This window comes from Curcuma longa, chromosome 3 (assembly GCF_044706935.1).
Source record: "Curcuma longa cultivar G26 ecotype Majalengka, Jawa Barat chromosome 3, ITB_CL_G26_1.1, whole genome shotgun sequence".
In the NCBI taxonomy this organism is placed as follows: Eukaryota; Viridiplantae; Streptophyta; class Magnoliopsida; order Zingiberales; family Zingiberaceae; genus Curcuma; species Curcuma longa.
This window is the reverse complement of record NC_133863.1, coordinates 11,375,554-11,398,322: the sequence shown is the minus strand read 5'-3', so window position 1 is coordinate 11,398,322 and position 22,769 is coordinate 11,375,554. Positions and strand designations below refer to the sequence as shown.

Genomic DNA, 22,769 nt, shown 5'->3' with positions numbered 1-22,769 from the left:
CACCTTGTAATCACGGCCTTAAAAAGTAGATTAATTGGATTAATTGAAAAAGTTAACTAGATTTACTCTATTAGAAATAATCTAAACTTAAATCCAAAGCGGTTTAAGAAGGCGGCAGCGCCGTGGAGATGAGGAGGTTGTGGGGGATCCATATGGATCGATGTGCGCCAATAGGCGTCTGCCAAATATCTGCGCCAACCAATGGCTTCCCTCCCATATCTCCTCCGCCTCGCTTCACTCCTCGCTCTCCTTCACAAATAACCACGGAGAGAAACAGAGAGGGAGAGACGCTGACTGGCAGAGAAAAAAAAAAGCAAAAAAAAATCGAAAATTGATCGAAGTCTGAAGCAGTTCATCCACACGGCCGCCACCTTCTGGTGCGCACACGCCCTGCTCGATTCTCTTCTCTCGATTTAGGCTTCGGTTTTCCTTGGTTCTTGTGTCCATCCATACGCCTTTTTAGTTTCTGGATTGCAGTCGGCGATTTGAGTGAACGATAGCTACTTCGTGGTGTTCTTGCGATGTGTTCTTATCTTAGCTATTTTCTTTTTGTAAGAGTTGCAAAGGACGAATTTCGGGGCTAGAGAGTGGATCGTTGAGGTGCTGGAAGTAGACTCCCTTTTGCAAGATTGTATTTTCTACGCTAGTATCTGTTATGTCGATTAATTTGCATCTCTAATCTATGATTCTAATCGTCACCTATTAGATTTTTATGTCTCTCTGAGCTAGGGTTTGATTCAGTCACCATTATCGCCAATGCTTAAGCTGTTAGGAAAGAACCGGCCATTCAAATTTATAATTCACATGAACTAAGAGCTCAAATTTTCGGTACAGATGAGAGTGATATTTCTGACATAATTTCATCTAAGTTCTTGATAATCCACCTATCTCATAATTGTTGCAACTTTGCAGTCAATTTCTTTGATATCACCGTTTTAAGTCCATGGTAAAAGATTTAGAGTTGAATTTCTTGGAACTGCAGCTCATATATATGAGATATTTTTGATCAAGTGAGAATGATACTTTGCAGGCATTTTGAGCTGGGTGATGGCAACAGCAGCAGTTATTGGACTAAGCACAGGAAAGAGGCTTTTGACCTGTTCATTTTGTCCAACTGACCTTGCAGATAAGTTATTTCCTGCTGCAGATCACAATATGCTACCATTTTCTGTTCCCTCCACAAAGTGTACCATAGTTTCACAGAAATCTTCCCATTTCGGTTCGAATGTTCCGCCAGCCAGATACATACAGTCAATCAAGGCACTGAAAGAGCATGCCAATACTTGGGCTCCTTCAACTAGTGTTACTTGGTCTGAGAGGCCGGACCTTGAATCTTCTCTAGAGGTCCTCATTTTGCTGCAGAAATCTATGTTGGAGAAGCAATTGGAACTTCCTTTCATGGATACAACTTCTGTTTCTGCTCATAGGAGTTCTCAGATACCTGCCATTACTCGCTCAGGGATATCTGCTCGCGAAAGGAGACTAACTTGTAGAAGGAAATGTTTTGCTCGTAACGATGACATGGAACCTGCAAGCGTGAAACCACTTCACTTTCGTGTTAGTCCTGAGTTACTCAAGTCTGATTTAAGTGGTTATGTGCGGGGTTCTGTTAGTGAGAACTTGCTGACACATGCTGAAGTGGTTAATCTGTCAAAGAAAATAAAAGCTGGTATGCGTTTAGAGGAACACAGAAAAAAGTGAGTAACTTCTCTCGTCAGAATCCTTGTTTGACAATGAATCTATGTCCTCTTGCTATGGATCAAACAACACGAACCAACTGAAAGCATTATTGTTTAGTGCAATCGAAAATGTGCTCCAGTTCATTTGGAGTAGAGAGAAGTCACAACTTCTGCAACATGTTAAGCTTCACTGTGAATCTTGTGTTTATACTTGTACAGTTTGTAGCCAATTCTTTAGATGAAAACAACACATTTTGAGGCTCTTGCAATTGTATGTTACTTATTTATGTGTTCTTGAAGTAAATGGCTTTACATTTACAATCATGATATATCTACTAGATGAGTTCATTCCTTATTCCTCTAGTGTGTGTTATTTCTAGCTGTTGCTTGTGGAGTATAACTGAGCTATTCATGTTTGCAGGTTGAAAACAAAATTGGGAGTTGAACCAACTGACAAACAATTGGCTTCTTCACTTAGGATATCACTATTTGAATTGCGGAAAAGGATATTTGAATCTTCTCTGGCACGAGAAAAGCTTGCGATGAGCAATGTTCGGCTAGTTATGTCAATTGCACAGAAGTATGACAACATGGGGGCAGCAATGGCTGACCTTACCCAGGTGAATCTTTCATTATTGAATTTTTCGTGTGGCTTAGTCTTAAACTATATACTCACATAGTCTTCAAGTTGTTTGTGTTAATACAATTGCTTCTTCCTTAGGCTGGCTTGATTGGCTTACTTCGTGGGATAGAAAAGTTTGATTCTTCTAAAGGCTTCAAAATCTCTACTTATGTATATTGGTGGATACGACAGGTATGCTAGATAGCTGGATAGGAAACTTCTTACATCTTTGTCATAATCTTCATACATTGAGGCACTGAGCCATTGCTTATTTTTCAGTTTCTAAACTGTCGAACACCAATTTGATCTTCAGTCTTTTATTAAGGCTGTTTATTTCTTTCTAGGGTGTCACAAGAGCACTGTTTAAGAACTCCAGGACACTAAGATTACCTGTTCATTTGCACGAGCGATTAACATCAATTAAGCAAGCGAAAGTTAGGCTGGAAGAGAAGGGAATTCCACCATCTATTGATGTAAGTTAAAACGTATATCCCACTTGATGGTTTTCAATTGCCATTGCATTCTTCTTGGGATATTTTGCAGTTAACCATACTTAAAAGTGATTTAACCAGTAGCTCAATCTTATCTTTCTCTTACATTTAACCAGTAGCTCCATGTTGCTACTTCTTTCTTGTGTTCTTGAGGAAATCAATTAGTACAACAATGGACTTCACATTTCTGTGGAGCTTTTCATAAGTGGTTAACTCCTTCTAAACCTTCTTCAGAAACTTGCCGAGTCCCTGAATATGTCACAGAAGAAAGTAAGGAACGCCACAGAGGTATGAGCTCAAATTTACTTGACTTGTAGCTTAATAGTAACTCAGAAGAAGCTAACTTTAAGTTGTTCAAACTGCAGGCTGTGAACAAAGTTCTCTCCCTTGATAGAGAAGCCTTTCCCTCCCTGAATGGCATCCCTGGAGAGACTCTCCACAGTGTAACTCCACGTTCGTTGGCTTGAATTCTTAACCTTCATCGTATGCATGCCCTAACACTGTTTATTTTCTCCTCCAGTATATTGCAGATCCAAAACTCGATAATAACCCCTGGCATGGCTTTGAGGAATGGTCCCTCAAGGTACTTTTATCAGTTATGCTAATGATCTGCATGTTCCATCCTTCACTTCCTCAGTTTATGATTATCTTGCTTCATCCCACAATTCTGATAGCACGTTAATTTCTTCAGGATGAAGTCAATAAGCTTTTGAATGCAACACTGAGCAAGAGGGAGAGGGACATCATAAGATTGTACCACGGTATCGACAGTGAATGCCACACATGGGAGGAAATCGGCAAACAGTAAGTAGAAAAGTTTTTGCATTCAATCTGAAGCTTTGCATTCATGAAGTCTGCTAAGAGTTGTTTCTCTTCTTCATCAGGTTTGGCTTGTCGAGGGAGCGCGTTAGGCAAGTAGGGCTTGTGTCCATGGAGAAACTGAAGCATGTAGCGAGAAGAAGGAGATTGGAGGCGATGGTGACGAACCATTGAAGAGGAAATTGTGCTCTGTGAGTAGGCACTTGAGGATGCTTGTGTAAATGGGAAAGGAAAGGAAAGGAAAATGTGTATATTTATTTATGTTGGATTTTCACTGAGATTAGTTATACTCTAAAATTTATATGAATGTAACAGAGTTAGAAGTTGTCCTTTGAGTTGGAAATGAAAAGTCGTTTACCTGGAGAGGTTCTGCGAGCTTTTGCAGAGATAGAAGCAAGCTTTCTGCTATTTTAAGGAGACAGTGTAAATTATTATTAAATATTTGGAGTGAAATGAAAAACTTCTCTCAAGGGTAAAGACATATCGACGGTTGACGTGATTTTACATCTACAGTCCGATTCAAAATCAACGGATCGGATGCCCAAGGAGGACCACAGGCATTAGACGCCGCGCGCTGCTGTATCAGGCACGTGTCATGTGCCACGTCTCTGACACGTGTCGCCTCCGCTTGCTGCAGAAGACACGTGCGAACTCCTTCGAAACCTGAACGGCGTCCTCTTCTCACCGCCCTTTTTCTCTACAAGAAGGAACGGCGAAGCGAAGTGAGAGCTGCAGCAACGTCAATGGCCGTCTCCAGATTTCTTGTTGTCGTAATTGGACCCTGGTTGGCGTTGGTTGGAGTCCTAGCGGGATCGGAGGCGGAGACGAGCTCACCGATGGAGGAGATTCAACAGCTAAGATTGAGAATCTCCTCCTTAGGTTACGTCTATACCTATTTATCTTCAGTTTTTCTCTCGAGCTTTTAATTTCTATTTAGGATGGGTCTGGAGCATCAGGTTTCCATGAATCTCCTAATGCAGATTGCTTGATGTTTAATTGTTGTATTGGAAGTGATGAAGTTGCTCCATATAGCATCGTCATATATGATAATTGGTCTCCATTTGTCTGGTATTCGATTACAACTCCAGCATGTGATATCATAACTACTTTGGTTATCCAAATAATGTTAAACATAGCATAGTATTGCATCTCTGTATTTGTATTTCTCCTTGCTTATTCCCTTTCTTTGTTCCTGGTCAAGCTTGACTTCATATTCCTGATTTGAAGACCCATCTTTTCGCATCTAAGACAATTTATCAGGTCTACATTTTTTGTCTTGTTGAGTGCAGAATTCAGTGTATCCGAGCAATCAAATGAACTGAAAAGAAAGGCTGAGATCATCCAGCAACTCGAAAATATTGTTGAGGAGGAGTCGGCAACCACTGATTCACTGCAGAGAGAGATGAAATCACTTCAAGTAAAGTAGTCATAGAATAATGATGAATAGAGTTCATAATGATTCTTTTCATATATTTTCAAATTATACAGAAAAGAGGAGCTATTAATGCTCAGAGAACGCTGGGGAAGGCTTATGCATGTGCTAGAGAACTTGAGAAGCAGGTTCGAAAGAAACTTATTGTGCATTGTGATGAGTCTAAAGCGTGAAATTTGCTAGTTTCAACGTTGGTGCTCATTATCAAACTTTATACTTGTACCCTCTTAAAGTAGATTGATGGTCTCGTGAACGAATTAAAATCTCAGTCCAAAAAGAGGAAAGATCTTGAGGCAAGGGCTTCCAGAGCAGAGTATGAAATGGGTGGACTGTGTCTGAAATTGGAGAGAGTAACAATTCTTGCTCTTTTAAGCTAAATTTAGACCTCTGTTAAGCTTCCAGAATCTTTTTTGTTCACAGGTTTTTCTTGGCCTGATTTCATTGTTAACGGATTTATTTTATCCATTTTTTTGATAAGAAATCTTTTCATATCGTTAAGGTTTCAACTGCCATAACATTAAGGCTAGATATATGACACAACAAAAAACATGTTGTTTACCTGCAAGATATTTGTTAGAGTGCTGAGAATATCTCATGTTCCTTAACAAGGTAATCGATCCAATATTTTATGAAGTCAGTCTGTCTTTAATGATCTAATACCATTATACCAATTTAAAAATTTCTGGTCTAGCAGAACTTGTTATGACTCGTGTCTTTCCTTGCTTTCCTAGTATCAATAAATCTTTTCTATTCATTTTAACTAAGGACCATCCAGATCACTGTAATAGTTTAAACAGATTATGTCTTGACTTGGCAAACTTTATGTTTTAACAGATTATGGATATTAGTTAAGAGTTTAAATATGTTGCCTTTTATCTTGCTTCTTAGTGAAAGGTTCGTTTTCGTACAACTATTTAATATGAGAAATCATGGTTTTTTTCATTCAGCTTGAAACAAGAAATGCTGACCAGAGACACAGATTGCAAGAAATTCAACATGCACTCAAAATTTTGCAGGTTTGTTTAATGTCCTGAATGATTGGCATGTCATATTTTTGTTTCTGTGTGCCTTTCAACCTCTTATGATGCTTTTGCAGGAGGAACTAGCAAAAACACAGTTAGAGGCAAAATTGACATCAAGCAAGCTAGTAGAGGTAATGTGAGAAGTGTATTGACTTAAATGTATTCATCTTTTTGCTGAGAACAATTGAATTCGTTGGACCTGCTTAGAAATATGTAACAATGAGGAAGCTGTCCAGGGTTAGCTAAGTTGTTGGTTGATTTTACCCCATTATTTAACAGGATTAATGGCTGAAACATGGGAAATGATTTGTAGTTAACATGACAAGTTGACTGCTGTGGCATGAATTTTCTCTCATTTTAAAAAATCTTTATGTATATGAAAGTTCCTCTTATTGTCGTATTCACACCTCGTCTATAAACTACTGATCCCTGAGGTTCCTCAGGTTGTGAAAGAGCTGCTACTCTTGGGATGGTTTTATTTTTGGACTGTCCTTAGAAAGCCTCATACCTATAGAGATATCTTCCATCTTATAAACCCATGATCTTTTTCATGTATTTTCAATGTGGGACTTTAATTGTATCCAACAAACGAGGCTAATGCAATATTCTCTTGCTTAGGTTCATCAAGCATGGTTGCCATTTTGGCTTGCAAAACATCTTTCTCTTTTCCAGGTAATAGGTTTTCCTTGAAATGAGATCCTAGTCTGTTGCAGTTCTTTAGAATATTTTTATTTATTTGCAGAATGGTGTAACAATTTACTGGAATAAGTATAGGAAACCATCTATTATCCTTGGCCTACAAAAGGTGCTGGTCAACAAAATTAAAAATGATATGTCCTTTTTGGGGGATTTTATTTATAATTTCTGAAATATGAAAAGAAATATTTCTTGTCATTTGAGTATCATATTTCTAATGAGACTACCACTCACCATCTTATCGTGTTTCAGGCTTCACACAGATTGACTGGTATACAGAAGCAAATGGAACCTTATTTTACAAGAGTTCAAATGGTTAACTTTTATTCTATATGGTGGAATCATCATTCCCGTTCATCATTTTCAATTTGTCTGCAACTTTGGGATAACATGGAATGAAATGTTTGCTTTATTCTTTTTTATATTAGGTCATTATTTGGATATCTATATGAACGAATTCATAGCCAAGCGATTTTTTGGTTGAAAGTTAAAGTCTTGTTTATTTTCATATGATGTGTAGAATGGATGGATATATATTACTTGCCAAAAAATGACTAGAATCAAACAAACCCAACCATCTGCTCCAATCGTAATATTGCTTTACTAATCTTGTGAGCAGTATGATTTGCCATAATGTAATGTACACAGGTGTACCAATCTATTCTTCATGAAAACTAGTATTGTACCATTATCTGGCTCCATGATACAAATAACCTTTGCCTACCCATCTCATAAAGTGTTAACTGTGTAATATCTGGCTATTATGGTACTTAAAAGTGATATTTTATTTTGTTGTGATCTTGTTTGTGTTTATTAAACTACACTTGGTTTGGTTATTTTTGCTATATATAGATATTCTGTGTTATGTAGAACTGGATTCATGCCTTGAAGGAGCATTGCAAGAAGTTTACAAGACACATTGGCCTCCTCGTTCAGTGTTTAACAAATAAACTTGCTCGAGTGTATACAAGATGTCAAGCTATCATAGTGCTACATATAGTGAAACTACAGGAGCTTTTAGATCCTTACTACAAGGTAGTTGCTGTTACACTGGGTTGACATCATGTGTTCCGGTGGAGTTTCTTATGTATAGATCAGCACCTTGTCTTATGGTTCAGACTTTTATTTATAAATAATAGTAACATCTGTGCCAGAGAGCTAAGAAGTTCTGGCAGTCCAACATCACCTGGATTTGTTCCAACATGAAGCTGCCTGAGAAAGTTCATTCCTGTAGAAGACAGGTGGTCCATGCTTACCAGAATTTCTTTGACTCAGTAACTGTGTATCACCTTCAGGTTAGCACTCTACCACTCACACCTATGGATAATTTACTTGCACTGTTATTGTTTCTTCTTTCTTTATACTTGGCGCAACAAATCTACCTACTGAAAAGGTTTGACAAAATATTTTATATCTATATATTCTCTTCTAAAGAAACAAGCTCAAAATGTTATTTCAGTTCTAGACCAATACTACATCATTTAGGAATTAAGTTGTAAAATGATCGTGCTACAAAGATAAGGTGGTTTGTCTGCTCAAAAGTGGGAGCAACCTTAATGCCATGTTAGTGTTTACCTCACATCAGTCTCGTTTCTGTGGAGAAAAAAATGTTTACATGCCTGGGGTCCCTTTACTGTCATTACAAGGTGCTCAAGATTTCATCGAGGAGCCAAAACCACGCATGACTGTTGGAATTGTCATTTCATAAACCTAAGGAGTAGTTATTGCTGTCTACTCTTATTATATTGACTTCATAAACTTACATTACTGAAGATTACTATAATCAAGAAGAATTTCTTACAATGTTATCCAATATAGTGCTATCATGAGCATTTGTGTAATATATTTCTTCTGTTGGTGATAATATTTAATTTAATATTTATCCTAAAATTAAGTGCCGTGTTTCGCGCTCTAGTTAAGCACCAAGATTCTTGGGAAGCCAAGGACTTTGGTGCTTTAGAGCCCATAGAGATTTCTAATGACACTAGTCTCTTCTTTGCAAATAGACCTGGTATGAATTATCTAATACAGCTCCCATTTCTTTGCTAATTGTTAAGCTTGCATGCAATAATGATCAGGCTTGTTGCTCAGTGGGTATAATGTTTTGTTTAAACTATAGTGTTGTTTTTAGTTACTAGTAAACATCTTGCATCAATCTTTTCTGTACCACAGATTCAATCTCTTATCCAGGACACATTAGAGAGACATGAAGCCTCGAAGCGACTTGCAAATAAAGAATTTCTCTGGCTACTGGTAATGCTAATATTCAGTTGTTTCTTGTATCCTAATTTAGAGTGAATGATTTCTCTTTTGCACACATGATTTCTTCCAGAATTATATCAAGCGTCTTAGATTTTTTTAATTCCAGTACGCTAAAAGAACCATTGTTTCTAGGCTACTGCTCTACTTGCCTCACCTGCATTCTTCATGTACAGGCTCTTCTCAGCCTTTTTTGGGTATTTCCTTGTACCTTTCTTTATGTGGGTTTTTTGGATGATGTTTTTTTTTACAAATTCCACTAGTATTTCGATAATGATATCCAGTAAATTTCGGAGAAGCAGACGATGTCAAAGAGTGAGAATGGGTGAAGCATCAGGCAGACAAAAGAGTAAGCATGCCACTGAAGCAAGTAGAGTTTGCTGATTTGGGTGAGTTCCTAAAGTAAATTCAACATTGTTTTGAAATCTGGTCCTGGAAGATGAATTAGTTAGCCTTCTAGTCGAAATAGGAGCACGGTTGTCTCATTGGGCTGGAACTTAATCTAAGCCACTTGCATATTGTGCGTCCATGATTAGGTTCTTCCCGATCTGACAACACAAGCATAATTGATCTAGCTCTTAAAACACTGATACACTATCTTCTCCTGTTTCTACGGTGCTTGTATCTTATTTGTGTTCATGATGTGAACTTCCTTCAGCATCAAGTACTTTACATTTGCATGAAAAAATCTTTCAGGGCTTGAGAACTAAGGTTGAAGCAAACATCAGATACCAAGAAGCCAAGTAGATTCCTCAACGCCTGCAATGTAAATATCTTGTAATCACGATGGTTAAAGGTTAAAGGTTGTCAACCTGTCAAGAACTCGAGTGATATATTGTGACCCTACTGAGTCAATAGATGTTTTTATTTCTCTTTTCTTCCTTTGAGGATGTTAAATGGCATTGTACATTTTTCTTCCCTTTCACCACTTCTACATGAAGGTTGATATATGCACACTAGTAGATTTGTTATAACATCAACCCTTTTAAGTTTTAACCTTTTTGTTGTATGTCGTCCCCTTTTCTCTAGAATTTCGTGGCAATGGAACTTATTTTCGATTCCAAGTGAATTTATGACTTTTGCGTTCATAAATTGAATTTTATTGGGTTAGTTATTTAGCACGCATTCTGGTTTATCTGTTCAACCTTATATATTATTTAAATTTAAATAAATAAACAAGATCAAAAATGGAAGAAAGTTATTCAGAAATGCCAATTTAACTTCTTTTATTATTAAAAAAACTTTTTAGCAATGTTTTTTATTACTAAATGAATCCTGCCATTTCGTGTCTGGGTTAATGTCGAACTGAGAATAGCACAAAACTGGACTGCACGCAGCCCAGCAGCCCATGTTTGGTGGCCCAAGCCCAACAGTTGTCCGGTCAACTATCCACTACCACCATGCCTCTAGAATTAAGTGAAGTCTAAAGGGTTTTTGAGACATAACTGAGTTGGTTACGATAAAACAGATTTGTAGAAGATGATAAAGGTTAGAATCTCGATAAAATCAAACAATATCTTCTTCCGTGGTGATCAATTGTAGTTTCTCGATTTACTTCCTCATAGAATGATCGTGACCGACCATGTGGGCAGCGGATTTCACCTTACAGAAAAGTGAAGGGAAGCCTAAAGACCTAAATTATCAAAAAAAAAAAAACACCAAAAAAAAACAGATCAGGGTGACAAAAAAAGAGCGTAGGAATCGGATCAAAAGAAAAGAAAGGAGTAAACCAAAAAATCATAAAGCTAGGAAATTTGCTGTGACTGTGTTCTTGGTAATATTCAACTACTTCCACAGCCACAGCTTCTTTGCGGTAGTTAACCATAAGATTAAACACTCGCAGATCCAAACTTTAATCTCTCAACCGAAGCAGATCATGCTCTAGTTGGCAAAGGTGCGATAACAGATTAGCAAGCGCTGTATCTGAACATTGCAAATCTGTGCCAACTCAATTTTCTGCAGGCAATTTGCAGCACACCTTTGCACTTTCCATAATATTCGATATGAGTTAGAACAAAGTGATTCAAATGACTAAGATATTGCAGTGAGATCAAACAAAAGTTAAGAGAAAAAACTCGGAGAAGACAACAAAGTTTAGACACAACCTTTTCTTCAAAAGAAATCACATTGATAGAACTACTATAGTAACTTATGCAGTTAATGTTACACACAGTCATTCCTGCAAATCCTACATGACTGGCTTCGTCTGTATCAATCAACATTAGACACTACTACATTAGTATTCTGCAAAACTGATCTCTGATTGAGCTGTGAACCATGTCGAAGAAGCTTGACATCTCTTGTGGTGGTGGAACATGTCCCCTTATGGTTTCCAGACAAATAATAGTGAGTCTGACTTATTTTCATCCACTCGAACTCACCAAGATATACATATATAATATATATAAAAGAATTGCTCTACTCCGTGCTAATGCTCCAAGAGAGACTAGAAGTAAAAACAAAACAATTCTCGAGGTTCTTAAAGATCCACCATATTTATTCTACATTTGATTTGAAGTATATTTTTTCTGCTAGCACTGGCCAATCTTCGCCTAGTTGCTGCGGATTTAGCTCCATTGCCACCCTAAAATCCACCAGAGACAATGAGGTGCATGTATTCAGCCTTTGCGTGCACTCTGAAGACACTGGACCGTTCTGTACATTAGGATGATTGCGAGGCAACACACCATTTATAGGGTTGACCTGAGCTTGCTGCTTGAAGCTTGAAGGTTTTGGATGGTTCAGCCTTGCTCCTACTAATTCAGCACATGACCTAATTAGGTGCTGCAAATAAGCATCGACGGCTTTGTTTAACAAATTAGCGCAACCCGATTCAACGCTCACCAAGCCATGAGCTGCTGCTATTTTCTCCATTCTTTTCTTTAGAGCCTCAGTGTGACATAATTCTCCAGAGTAAGAACTTCTGCCAAGACTACCACTGCTAGAATCAGTTGCCAATGTTAAAGATCTTTGTGCCCCGCCAACACTTGCAGAACACAATGGAATCCCAAGTGGAGCCTGTAGAGGACCTCTCTTGGAGTTCAAGTCACCAACTTGTTGTAATTCTGAGTTTTCCACAGCTACATCATCAACCAAACCAGTGATCTCAGGAAGAGGTTGACTGTTAGGTGCAATGCATTCTGCCCTCGGTCTCTTCAGAGGCGGTTCAGAGGAAACATCTTGATGCTGCTGCTGCATGGGTCTTGCTAAACGGGAGGGGCCAAGAAATCCATTCTCCTTAGCAGCATTCTTCTGTGATGGCACAGAAGAATGGAAAGCAACTTCTGTTCTTCCGTTCTGCATATGAGAATTAGTAGGGAGGTCTTTCGTTCTCTGGTCATGGTTGCACAATCTGACCTTGTGATTCGATGTTGGCGAGGTGTGCCCATTAGTCCATACAGAGTTTGAGGATGATGGGGCTTCATCATGGTTGACCACACTGGCACCATGAGATGCTTTCTTTCCAACAGCCTTGGAAGCAGCTTTGTCGAGGGAGATCAGGGGCGGGGTTTTCGCCTGCAAAGCGTTTGCAAGGATTGAGCGAATGAGTTGATTGTGCAAAGAGATATTCTCCCGGCCAAGGATAGGAATGCAGAACTTGTTGAAGTCAGACTTGCTCAACTTCTGTGCCAACAATTGATTCAAAAAACCAAAATACCTCTTTGACTGCTCGCTCCCAAGATTCCTAACAATCTGCATCTTGAGATCATTGGCATTGATACGGCTGTACTGCAAGGGCTCTGATGTCGACATCTCCCAGTGCACGGAGAAAATGTAACTCACAAGATCAATTCAGAGCTACTGATCCTGGTTGTCTTCCAATCAAAGGAACTACAGCTTGATCCACTTCCAGTAGATTGAAAGAGCAAGGACGAATCTCATCCGCCTCATCTCAGAACAAGCTAGTCAAAATCTCGCCTTCGCGCCACAAAACCCTAGAGCAGCAATGTGGAACAGCCACCACTAAAAAGGCAACGATCCCGAGCTTCAACCAACTAGAAAGACTCGAACTTGAAGCAAATCGCGATCAAGCCAGGTCAAAACCCTAGAAGTACTGGACCCAACTCGAGAAGCGAAAAATTCCGGGGTCGGGAGCTCGGCAAAGCTCGCATTGCATATTGCCTCCGGAACCCTAATCCTCCACTCTGGGATGGGCGAACCACCCGAAGCGCCGGGCTAGAGCGGGAGGGGGAAGATTCCGAAGCGCAAGCGCAGGAAATAGGGCAAAGGGGGAAAAAAGATCGGACCTTTGCGGCGTGGATGCGAGGAGGAGCGCCGGAGCCAGAGTCTTGTAGAAAAAGCTGCGGCGCAGGCAGCGATGGAACTGCCAACTTTCTTGACCTAGAACGGGTTTCGCTCCACCTCCGCCGCTGCCGTCTCCTCCGCTCCTTGAGCTCGTTCCGTTTCAATCAATCAACCAATCAGAGCTTCCAAATCATCATCTTCCCCTCTCTCTCTCGCTATGATTGCTCGGACTTCGTCTTCAAAGTTGGATTTGTTCCAAAACTCCGGTGAATCGCCGCGGTGGCAAAAACAAAGAAAAGGAATAATAATAATAATAATAATAATAATAATAAATATTATTAGATATTTTTAATAACGATTTCAGGGAGTCATTTAACTAATTCAAAATTTTATTGTTTAAAAATTTATTTGATCGTTGAAATAGTTCGATTTACAAAATAATTATGAAAAATAGGACTTAGTGAACCGTTTAACTACCTAAAGAACAAATATCCAATTTTTCTATTTAGAATTTTTAATAATAATAAATATTATTTGGTGTTCTATAAAAATTTTTTTATAAATTTATTTTTAACTAATCTCTTTAAATTCGAAAACTTAAATTATTAAAAACAATACTATTTAAAAAATAATTGTTGATTAATTTCTTTATTCACTTAATTATATTTTAACTAAAATATAATTGAATATATGCTAAAATATGTCATACATTATTTTTTAAACGACTATTATAAGATATTCTTTAATTATATAATAAATTAAATAGGCTTCTACACCATAAATAGAGTCCACCAGACCCAAAGGCTTTCCCCACTCTCCTCTTTTTAATGGACTCCGAGAAGAAGAAGAGGAAGAACGAAGAGGAGGCGGCGGCGGCGGAAGTCAACCTCGAACTCGGCCTCGACTCCCTGACGTCATCGCCGCCGCTTCGGTTGTTCTCCTGCGCCTACTGCGGCCGCCAGTTCTTGAGCTCGCAGGCGTTGGGCGGCCACCAGAACGCCCACAAGTTCGAGCGGAGCCTGGCCAAGCGGGCTTGGCGCGACACCGCGCGCCAAGCTCGCGAGCTCCTCGCCGCCACAGCTGCCGCCACTTCCCGCCCTAATAAGGCTGACGACGCCGGCGATGGTGACGACGACAACGTTGTCGACTTGTCACTCCGGCTATGAGATGATTTAAAAAACTGTGATAATTAACTAACTAATATCACAAGGAATTAGTTAGTTAATTAATATCACAATCTTCTAAATTATCCTATTTAATTAGCCATTTAATAACTGTTATATACTAATATTATGTGGTGGTGCACTTGTTTTAGACATCGATCTATCATGTAATCTATCAATACATGTTGTCAATGCGTGTGAGCTAATTTTTAATCTATATAATCCTTTGCTAATACATATTAATGTATGAATTATTGATGCATATATATATATATATATATATATATATATATATATATTTCATCTAGAAAATATTCTTATTTTAATATATATTATTATAGCTTGTAACGTGTTAAAAGTAAATCAGCTTAATTTTTTTTCTTTAGTTCAACTCGACCAAAATAATCATATATTAAACACTTTTGTATCAAAACACTTTTTATAAACTTTATCATATTCATTTAAACTTAATTGAAATTACTTCGACTTAGTTAAATTTACTTTATACGAGTGTACCAACGTAGCAGCTATTATAGCTGTTATAACAATTTTAAAATGGTCTATACCAAGTTAAAATAATTTTAATTAAGTTTGAGTAATTTTAACAAAGTTGATGAACAATATTTTGATATAATACTTTTATATATCTATTTATTTTAACACATTATAGCAATTATAACATAGTTGTTACAATAACACTAAAATAATGATTTTTTTAAAATGAAAAATATATTGATGTGTTGTTTTGATTTATTTTTTTTAAATGCCATGATCTTATTAAGTAAGTGCACCTTTTTGATTTTATATATATATATATATATATATATATATATATATATATATATATATATATAGCAGCATTATTTGCAAGAAACGTACGTAGGTTAATTATTATTTGAAATTTATCTAGCTTTGAAAACTTAACTAAACTTCCATTTCATATAAAATATTTCTAATAAATCAATAATTTGCATGACTAATTAATGGTCGTTTACAAAATCTATATAATTCAACTGATTATAATGTAAGTGAATATTTGTATATGTTGGAAGATCTAGTTTCAAATCCAAAGTGACACTGGAGTTGAAGTTGGAGTTGGAGACTTGAGACAGGATCTAAGTGCAAATCTAATCTTGTTCCGCAGAATCTAAGCCATCTATCTAAGATCTAGCTGTCCAATCCCAGCAGATTACACAGAAGAAAGATCTAGTTGTCTGATTAATTTCCTCCTAAACTTTCTTAATTTCTATTTGTTTTTTGTCAATTATTTTTGTTTTTTATTTCATAGAATGATATACGTCCCACCATAATTTGGCAAAGCTTTGTAGGCCCTGAATATAAAGCAAATAATGAACTAAAAAAAAAAGGGAAAAAGGGCATGAAGATAAATAGCTACCTAATCTCTTGAGAAAATATATAAAGCCTAGGGCTATGATTTTCTTTGATTTGGTCGATCAACTCAAGAGTCGTGTTAGTTAGTGATGTATTGCTAGTCTAGTCTTTTGACTATTGGGAGAGCTATTTGTTGCTACCTTATAGCTAGTCGACCTCAAGTCGAGTTATACTCCTATAAATAAGAAGAGCCGTGTAACAAGTCATCACACATGTCATGCATCAGACAACTAGATCAAACTTGAATTGGACTTAGATTATAGAGGTAGGCACATGAAGTTGTCCAGAGTGGTTTAACTTGGCAGCTAAGGTTACATCTGGTCTCTCCCTAAACCCTAATGATCCAAGAAGGCCAAACAAGAATATACATACATATATGCAATGGTCACTTTGCATTCATATATTAATTGTTTCCCTCAAATGTCTTTATATGTGTGGTTTGATAATGATAGCGCACCATATTAACTAGGTGAAGACTGAGAATTCCATAGGGCATGAAAATAGAGGGCTAAAGTGTGTCATTTTCATCCACAATTAACATCTTTAGTTTGATCGATCATGCTTAAATAGTTGCCCCTAGAGTAATAGTGAGATGATTAAGTCATCAAAGATAGATTATGCATCTAGAGTTCGAAACTCAATTGAAAATTTTCTGTATGACGAGATCCGTCACTCTTAGGATTAATTACTTTGAATATCTGATGTCAACTATAAAAAAAAAGCACGCTTAAATAGTACAAGATATTTCCTAATTCTCATCGTATTTTGAATTAGTTAAATTGGACTTCCTTAGTTTTTAACACGTAGAGATAATCATGAATATCACATGTTTTCTACTAGTATAAAAGAAGGGGGGAAACACCATGTTAATTTTTAAAATTATTAAAATAGAATTCACTTTCTTGAATGATCTATTGGAAAAATGCAAAAAGACTTTTAATTTTAATTAAATAAAGCCAAAAATATTAATTATAATACATTAGTTCAAGACCATGTATTCTACAAATTATATTAAACATAACAGCATGCTGTCGCTGAATTATATACTTTTTTTAATCTATATTTTAAAGAACTTATAATATATAGTTTTAATTACACCCGCTCTATGAGTGGCTATACTCCAGACCTACCACAGGGTCCCACTGTATCTTACAATCAAATGCTGAGTACTTTGTTAAATGGATCGCCCATTTTACATCTTCTTCTACTCTTCTTTATAATTAATTCGTAAAACGATTCCAGCTCGGAATTAAACTCGAAAGGTGGAGAAAATGGCGAGTGAAGCGGAGGCGGAATTTGGGAGCGGCGGCGGAGCACTCGAAAGGTAGAGAAAATGGCGAGTGAAGCGGAGGCGGAAGGAAGAATTTGGGAGCGGCGACGGAGCGACTCGTGCAAGGCGGCAGCGGCAGTGCTGTGCTGCGGTGCCTACACGGCGTAACTCTGCGGGGGTGCGACGCGCGGGCGCACGACCTGGAGGGAGGGGCGCTCTGTGTCTCCTGCGACACCGACATCGATGGCGCCAAACCTCTGTGCCGCCCCCACGACCGCGTCCCGCTCCTCCCCTTCCTGGAGCCGCTCAAAACCTATGCCGCCGCGGCCGCGTTCCTGCTCGCGGACGAGGATGAGGCGGCGACGTACGCGGCGGCCAGGGCCGAGTCGTGGCTCCTCCCGAGTCGACCCAAATCGATTGGAGCGGCGCCGGAGCTTAGTTATCGGGATTGCCTCTTCTCGGAAGTCGACCCCTGCCTTGTGATCGATGGAATGCACTGCTTCAATAGACACGCGAAAACGCCACACGGACAGCGTCGTTCCCGTCCTCGCCAAGCTCACCGGCGACGTGGACCCTCGGCTGCCTCCGTCGTCATTCCTCCAGCCCGATGCCTCCGTCGATCTCAACCGTGGTCAATCGAATCCCTCCTACAGCTCCTACATCACAGGGTCCATGAGCCACATCGTGAGTGCACATCAAACCCTAGATCTAAAAAGCCCATTTGTATGCCAATCTGGAATTTCTCACGGAATTGCAGGTGGATTGGATCATTGGAGCAGGTATGGTCGTCGGAGGCGGAAATGGTACCGGACGGGAGCGCGAGCGGAGGCACGGCGTCAGATGCCGCGAATGCCCACAGCGGAGCGGCCGCCTCGACGGATTGGGAGGCGAGGCCTACCCGGTGGTTCGAGAAGATGAGCCGGTACGAGTCGCGGAAGGCGTACGCAGAGAAGCGGCCACGGATCGATGGGAGGTTCGCGAAGAGGGAGGAGCTGGAAGCGGTGGTGGGCGGCTTTGCGGCGGAGTTCCCGTCGGTGGAGGCCGGCTACGGCATCGCCCTCCTGATGCTCGGCTCTTTGGTGGAGTTAATTTGAACTGAATCAATTGAAAATGATAATGCACAATATATCTTGTCTAATGATCTACAATTAATTACGGACGGATGAAACTCGATCTAATTTTAGATTTAAAAATATTATTTAATTTTTTTGAAAATTTTAAATAATTTTATTTTTATTATAATAATTATGAAATTATAACACTTCTTACAATTGTATAACAATTACGATTTCAAAATTGTTATTCGATTTAGATGGAAAATAAAATAATAATAAAAATAATACTTAAGATAAATGTATCATTTTATCAGATGAAATATTTTTTAATAAAAAAATTAAAATATTACACCTTTGATGATTTGATAAAAAAGAGGTGTTTTTTTTATTTTTAATCATTGAAAAATTTAATAACATTGATGATGATGGACCTAAAATATTTTTTTTTTATGAAAGATGAATTTGTGTATCTATATCTTACAATATTTTATTTTTTAATTTATCATTTCTTTTTCTGCAAAATATATAATGCTCAAGGACATATTAAAGTTTGATATTTCTGTACATTTATTTTCGATTATACCTCTCTCTCGTCTTTTCAATCTTAAATTTAAAAAATAATAAATTTTCTTTATTTAAATCGAATTAAATAAAAATAAAAAATTTAATTATTTCATTTAAGAAATTTTATATAAAAGTTATTGATGATCTTAAAATCTCTCTTTTTATAATTTACATAACTCGTGATAATTTTTTAAATTTATTTTTTTTAATTTAGAATTTTAATAAATATTTTAAAAATTCAAAAAATACAAAAGAAGATTAATAAAAAATTATAAAATTAAACAAAAAATAATAAAAATAAAAATTATTTTTATTATATTTTTAATAACTAATTACAAGAGAGAAAAAAATATAAGAAATTAAAATTAAATAATTAAAAATAAAAATTACTTTGGTACTATTTAAAAGAACAACACTACTATGATATTTTTATTGGAAGAATAGAACCACTACAATGCTAAAATTTTAAAAATCTTTTAAACACGGTTAAAAATGACTCTAAGATGATAACTTAAGATATGATAAGGTTTAGGGTCGTTATAGAAACCTAGTAGACTTAGAATGAGTCTAATTAGAGTTTGTTAAGTTCATTAATGTATTTTGATTGAAATTCATTAATAAAATTAGAGTAGTTGAAATTCTGAAAACAAACCTGCAGTGAATGAGGAGAATGTATAAAAGATACATATAGTGTATATGACTGATTCTAAGTTTTCCAAACTAAGTTATAAGTCTAAGTCAATTGACACCAGATCTGATGTCGGTTTTAAAGAGCAACATCACTGTGATATTGTTATTTAAAGAATAGAACCATAGTGTTTTGTTGATTTCACAGAACAATGATATTGATTTCTAAGGATTGTACTACTATGATGTTGTTATTCAAAGAACATAATCACTATGGTGCTGAAATTTTAAAAATCTTTTGAGCATCATTAGGAATGACGATAAGTTGATAACTTAGGATATATTTAAATCAGGGTCACTGTAGAAACCTATCGAATTTGGAATGAATTCAATCAAAACTTGTTAAGTCCATTGATGAATTTTGATCAAAATTTATTGATAAATATAGAAGAGTTGAAATTATGAAAATTGGACATGTAGTGGATTAGAAGAATATATAGAATGTAGGTACAACGTGCATAATTGGTTACCGAACCTCCTAAGCTAATTTATGAGTCTAACATAGTTGATGCAATGTCCTATATTAATTTATTTATTTATTTATAAAACTTTTAATTAATTAATTTATTTATTTTGTATTCAACTACTTTGAGCATTCCCTCAGTCAACATTTCTTACTCTCGAATCCATCAAGCTTGTTTTGATTCCTCTTGCATTTAAGTGCATCTCCATTTTGACTAGAACATCTCACGTTGAGTCCACCCGATCTAAATGTTCTTCCCTCAAATTTGCAAGTCATTTTGCCAAGACTAACCTACACATTGATGTTCTGTTTACTTAGAAAAGTGAAAAGTGGAAGGATGCATTATATATAAGAGTGTACGTCGTACATGAGCAAAGGGGAAAATGATGAGAGACATAGCCGTGTGTTCATCATCGATGAAGAACTATCACCATATCTATCTCTTCCTCGGTATACTTGGAAAGAAAACAGATAGATTTTCTATCACCTCAAAACAAAGATTTGGCAAGGAGAAACCAACAGCATTCTTCTCTAATAGCGTAACACTACTTTCACTAAAGGAAGATCAATTGAACAATCCCTTTCACCAGTACTCAAACAAGGACAAAAGCTAACAACCCTTGGTCCTTCACTTTTTTATTTTTTCCCCCTTCGGGCTCGAATTATTTGCCTCTTTAATCCTTTTGCTCAGCTGTGAAGTCCCTTTCAGCCATTCCCCTATGGCCCCTCCACTCTTTACCCTAAAGCCCCTGTTTTTTGTCTGTTTATGAAAAAGGGGTTTGACCCTTCAATTATTCTCCTCATCCACCACCTCGGCTGACTTCTTCTCTTCTCTGCCCCCTCCTCTTTAACTAATTCAAGATCAGGACCCCTCACCTCCTTGCTGTCTGCCATCGCAATATTATCCACTGCCAATTGCCAAATTTTTTACTTTAATTTTTCTAACAAGTCTTGAATATATATATATAAAGAAAAAAGAAAAAGGCTTTCAAAAACACACTTATTTCACAGTTGATACAAGCAAAATTTTGGGGACACTTTAAGAAACAAATATCCCAAATTCAGGTAGGCAAGGGCATTGTGAAAGGACACAAATATTCCCTGTGCTTCCTTCTTTCTCTCTCTCTTTTTGAACAGGGAAAGGTATAGAGGAGACAGCATCCCTCTCCTTCTAAATTTTTTAATCGAAAGAAAGAGTTTTGGATGAAATCTAGCTACGTAATCTAGGTAAGATCTTGAGTTTAAAGATTTGAGAGCCAATTTGTGGTCTCAATTCATAAAAGACTCTAAAGTTTATAAAATTATAGGAAAATATACAATTTGGAAGGAAGGGGGAAAATATGTATATCTATGTGAAAAACTTAAATCGCTCGGCTGCCTTGGGTCGCGTCACCGCGCAGTGAGCTCACCGCGCTCTCCGCCGTCTTCTTTGCCTCAGCCAGCGCGGCGGCGTCACCGGCGGCGCCGCTTCTTCCGTTGAAGGAAGACGCGGCGGAGCCTCCGGCGGCCGGGGTGGCTAGGAAGGTGGGCTTGCAGTCGCCGGCCATGATGACGACGAAGCTCTCCGGGGGCGAGGGCTTCACGAGGGAGTCGCCTCCGCCGCCGGCGACCTCGGAGTCCGCGGAGGCGTCTCTGCCGTCTTCGGCGTCGAGGTATCCGGAGAGCTTCCAGTAGGAGCAGGCGAGGATCAGGAGCGCGAAGGCGATGAGGCCGAGCATGGCGGCGAGCCCGCCGAAGAGGTACGGGACGGGGGAGTGCCACGCCGAGTGCGGAAGGCTGGTGGGGCGGTGGACCATCGACGGCGGCATCGCGGCCGCGCCCGTGACGTGGAATCCGTTCATCGGCCTCATTGCGAGAGTCCTGAGCTCTGCGTTCAGCGGTGCGTTGAAGTGGTGGGTGTGTGTGTGTGTGTGGGGATGAGCAAAGCAATGGGGGGTTATTTATACTAATGGCTACTTGTATTTTAGTAAATTTAACTTTTCGCCTCTCTTTCTACAAATCATTTCACATCCAATATAGTAGAAAAATAATACACAAAGTTAATTTTCTATGATAGTTCTATCCTACTAATCGACCACCATCATATATAAACTTCTACTTATAGCACAAACAACATTCATAATCTTTGAAAACCTCATTGTACCATCATTGATTGAAAATGCTAAATTTAGTCTATATTCTAGCTAATTATGATATTGAAAATGACATAATCCCAACACAATATTCCCTCAAGATTGTGTATTTACATAAATCCCATGAGGTATCAATACTCTAAGGTGTGCGAAGACCTAATTGGCTTCCATTTGGAGTGCACATAATTATCCAATAGGATCGGAGGCCCCATGCTAAACTATTAATTATATGAGAGACGCACTAGATATGCAAAGCTTTTTTTGAGAAAGAATAAAAAGGTAATGGAGGGACTCATGAAAGCTAGCTACCACAATGATTCAAGCAATGAAATTATGGTGCGTAGTAGGGTGGTGGTGGGGTCGTCTATCTCTCTGTCGTCTTCTTCCTCTTCTTCCATGGTAATTGTATTTTGTTTTATCGTAATTGACATGAAAGAAAGGATAGGGAGGAGGATGGGTTCCGCTCTCAATTGTGCATCATCACTATTGTAAATTGTTTATTATTATTTATTTTTCTTTCTTTATGCCCTTTAATTACTAAGTTAAAATATAGATGAAAATGATTAATAATATAGTATTTCTATTCCATTTAAAAGTAAAGACTATAATTTTTTTTACATAGATTTGACGGGCAACTAACTTTGATTCGTAGTTGAATAAGTCTCTTTCGATCAAAGGTAAATTATTTTGTTCTTCACCTTAATCGATCGATATATCCTCCATTAAATGAGTCAATTCATGTAATGCATTTTCTACAAGGTAATGATATAATGTGGTG

At 37.8% G+C, this 22,769-nt stretch overlaps 4 protein-coding genes and 1 pseudogene across 4 annotated transcripts; 3 read left to right on the top strand and 2 right to left on the bottom strand.

Moving 5' to 3' along the window:
* Positions 1–233: 233 nt before the first annotated feature.
* On the top strand, positions 234–4,004 carry LOC141823941 (RNA polymerase sigma factor sigA-like). Its single transcript, XM_074711151.1, has 10 exons — positions 234–377; positions 1,031–1,697; positions 2,101–2,299; positions 2,401–2,493; positions 2,646–2,774; positions 3,027–3,080; positions 3,158–3,235; positions 3,313–3,375; positions 3,484–3,596; positions 3,677–4,004. The coding sequence occupies exons 2-10, from the start codon at positions 1,048–1,050 to the stop codon at positions 3,783–3,785; spliced, it is 1,488 nt and encodes a 495-aa protein (XP_074567252.1). The 5' UTR covers positions 234–377; positions 1,031–1,047; the 3' UTR covers positions 3,786–4,004.
* Positions 4,005–4,294: 290 nt separating this feature from the next.
* LOC141822662 (uncharacterized) lies at positions 4,295–9,949 on the top strand. The gene is made up of 15 exons (XM_074709995.1): positions 4,295–4,490; positions 4,901–5,028; positions 5,100–5,171; positions 5,280–5,393; positions 5,991–6,059; positions 6,140–6,196; positions 6,684–6,737; positions 6,808–6,870; positions 7,014–7,076; positions 7,632–7,796; positions 7,916–8,056; positions 8,934–9,014; positions 9,156–9,217; positions 9,305–9,409; positions 9,717–9,949. The coding sequence occupies exons 1-14, from the start codon at positions 4,355–4,357 to the stop codon at positions 9,402–9,404; spliced, it is 1,305 nt and encodes a 434-aa protein (XP_074566096.1). The 5' UTR covers positions 4,295–4,354; the 3' UTR covers positions 9,405–9,409; positions 9,717–9,949.
* Positions 9,950–11,143: 1,194 nt separating this feature from the next.
* Positions 11,144–13,506, bottom strand: LOC141825021 (uncharacterized). The gene has a single exon (XM_074712385.1). It carries the CDS (start codon positions 12,771–12,773, stop codon positions 11,517–11,519), a length of 1,257 nt encoding a protein of 418 aa, XP_074568486.1. The 5' UTR covers positions 12,774–13,506; the 3' UTR covers positions 11,144–11,516.
* A 3,415-nt stretch (positions 13,507–16,921) lies between these two features.
* On the top strand, positions 16,922–18,189 carry LOC141822748 (zinc finger protein CONSTANS-LIKE 5-like; annotated as a pseudogene).
* Positions 18,190–20,895: 2,706 nt separating this feature from the next.
* Positions 20,896–21,752, bottom strand: LOC141824707 (protein GLUTAMINE DUMPER 3-like). The gene has a single exon (XM_074712036.1). The coding sequence runs from the start codon at positions 21,707–21,709 to the stop codon at positions 21,221–21,223; it is 489 nt and encodes a 162-aa protein (XP_074568137.1). The 5' UTR covers positions 21,710–21,752; the 3' UTR covers positions 20,896–21,220.
* Positions 21,753–22,769: the final 1,017 nt, after the last annotated feature.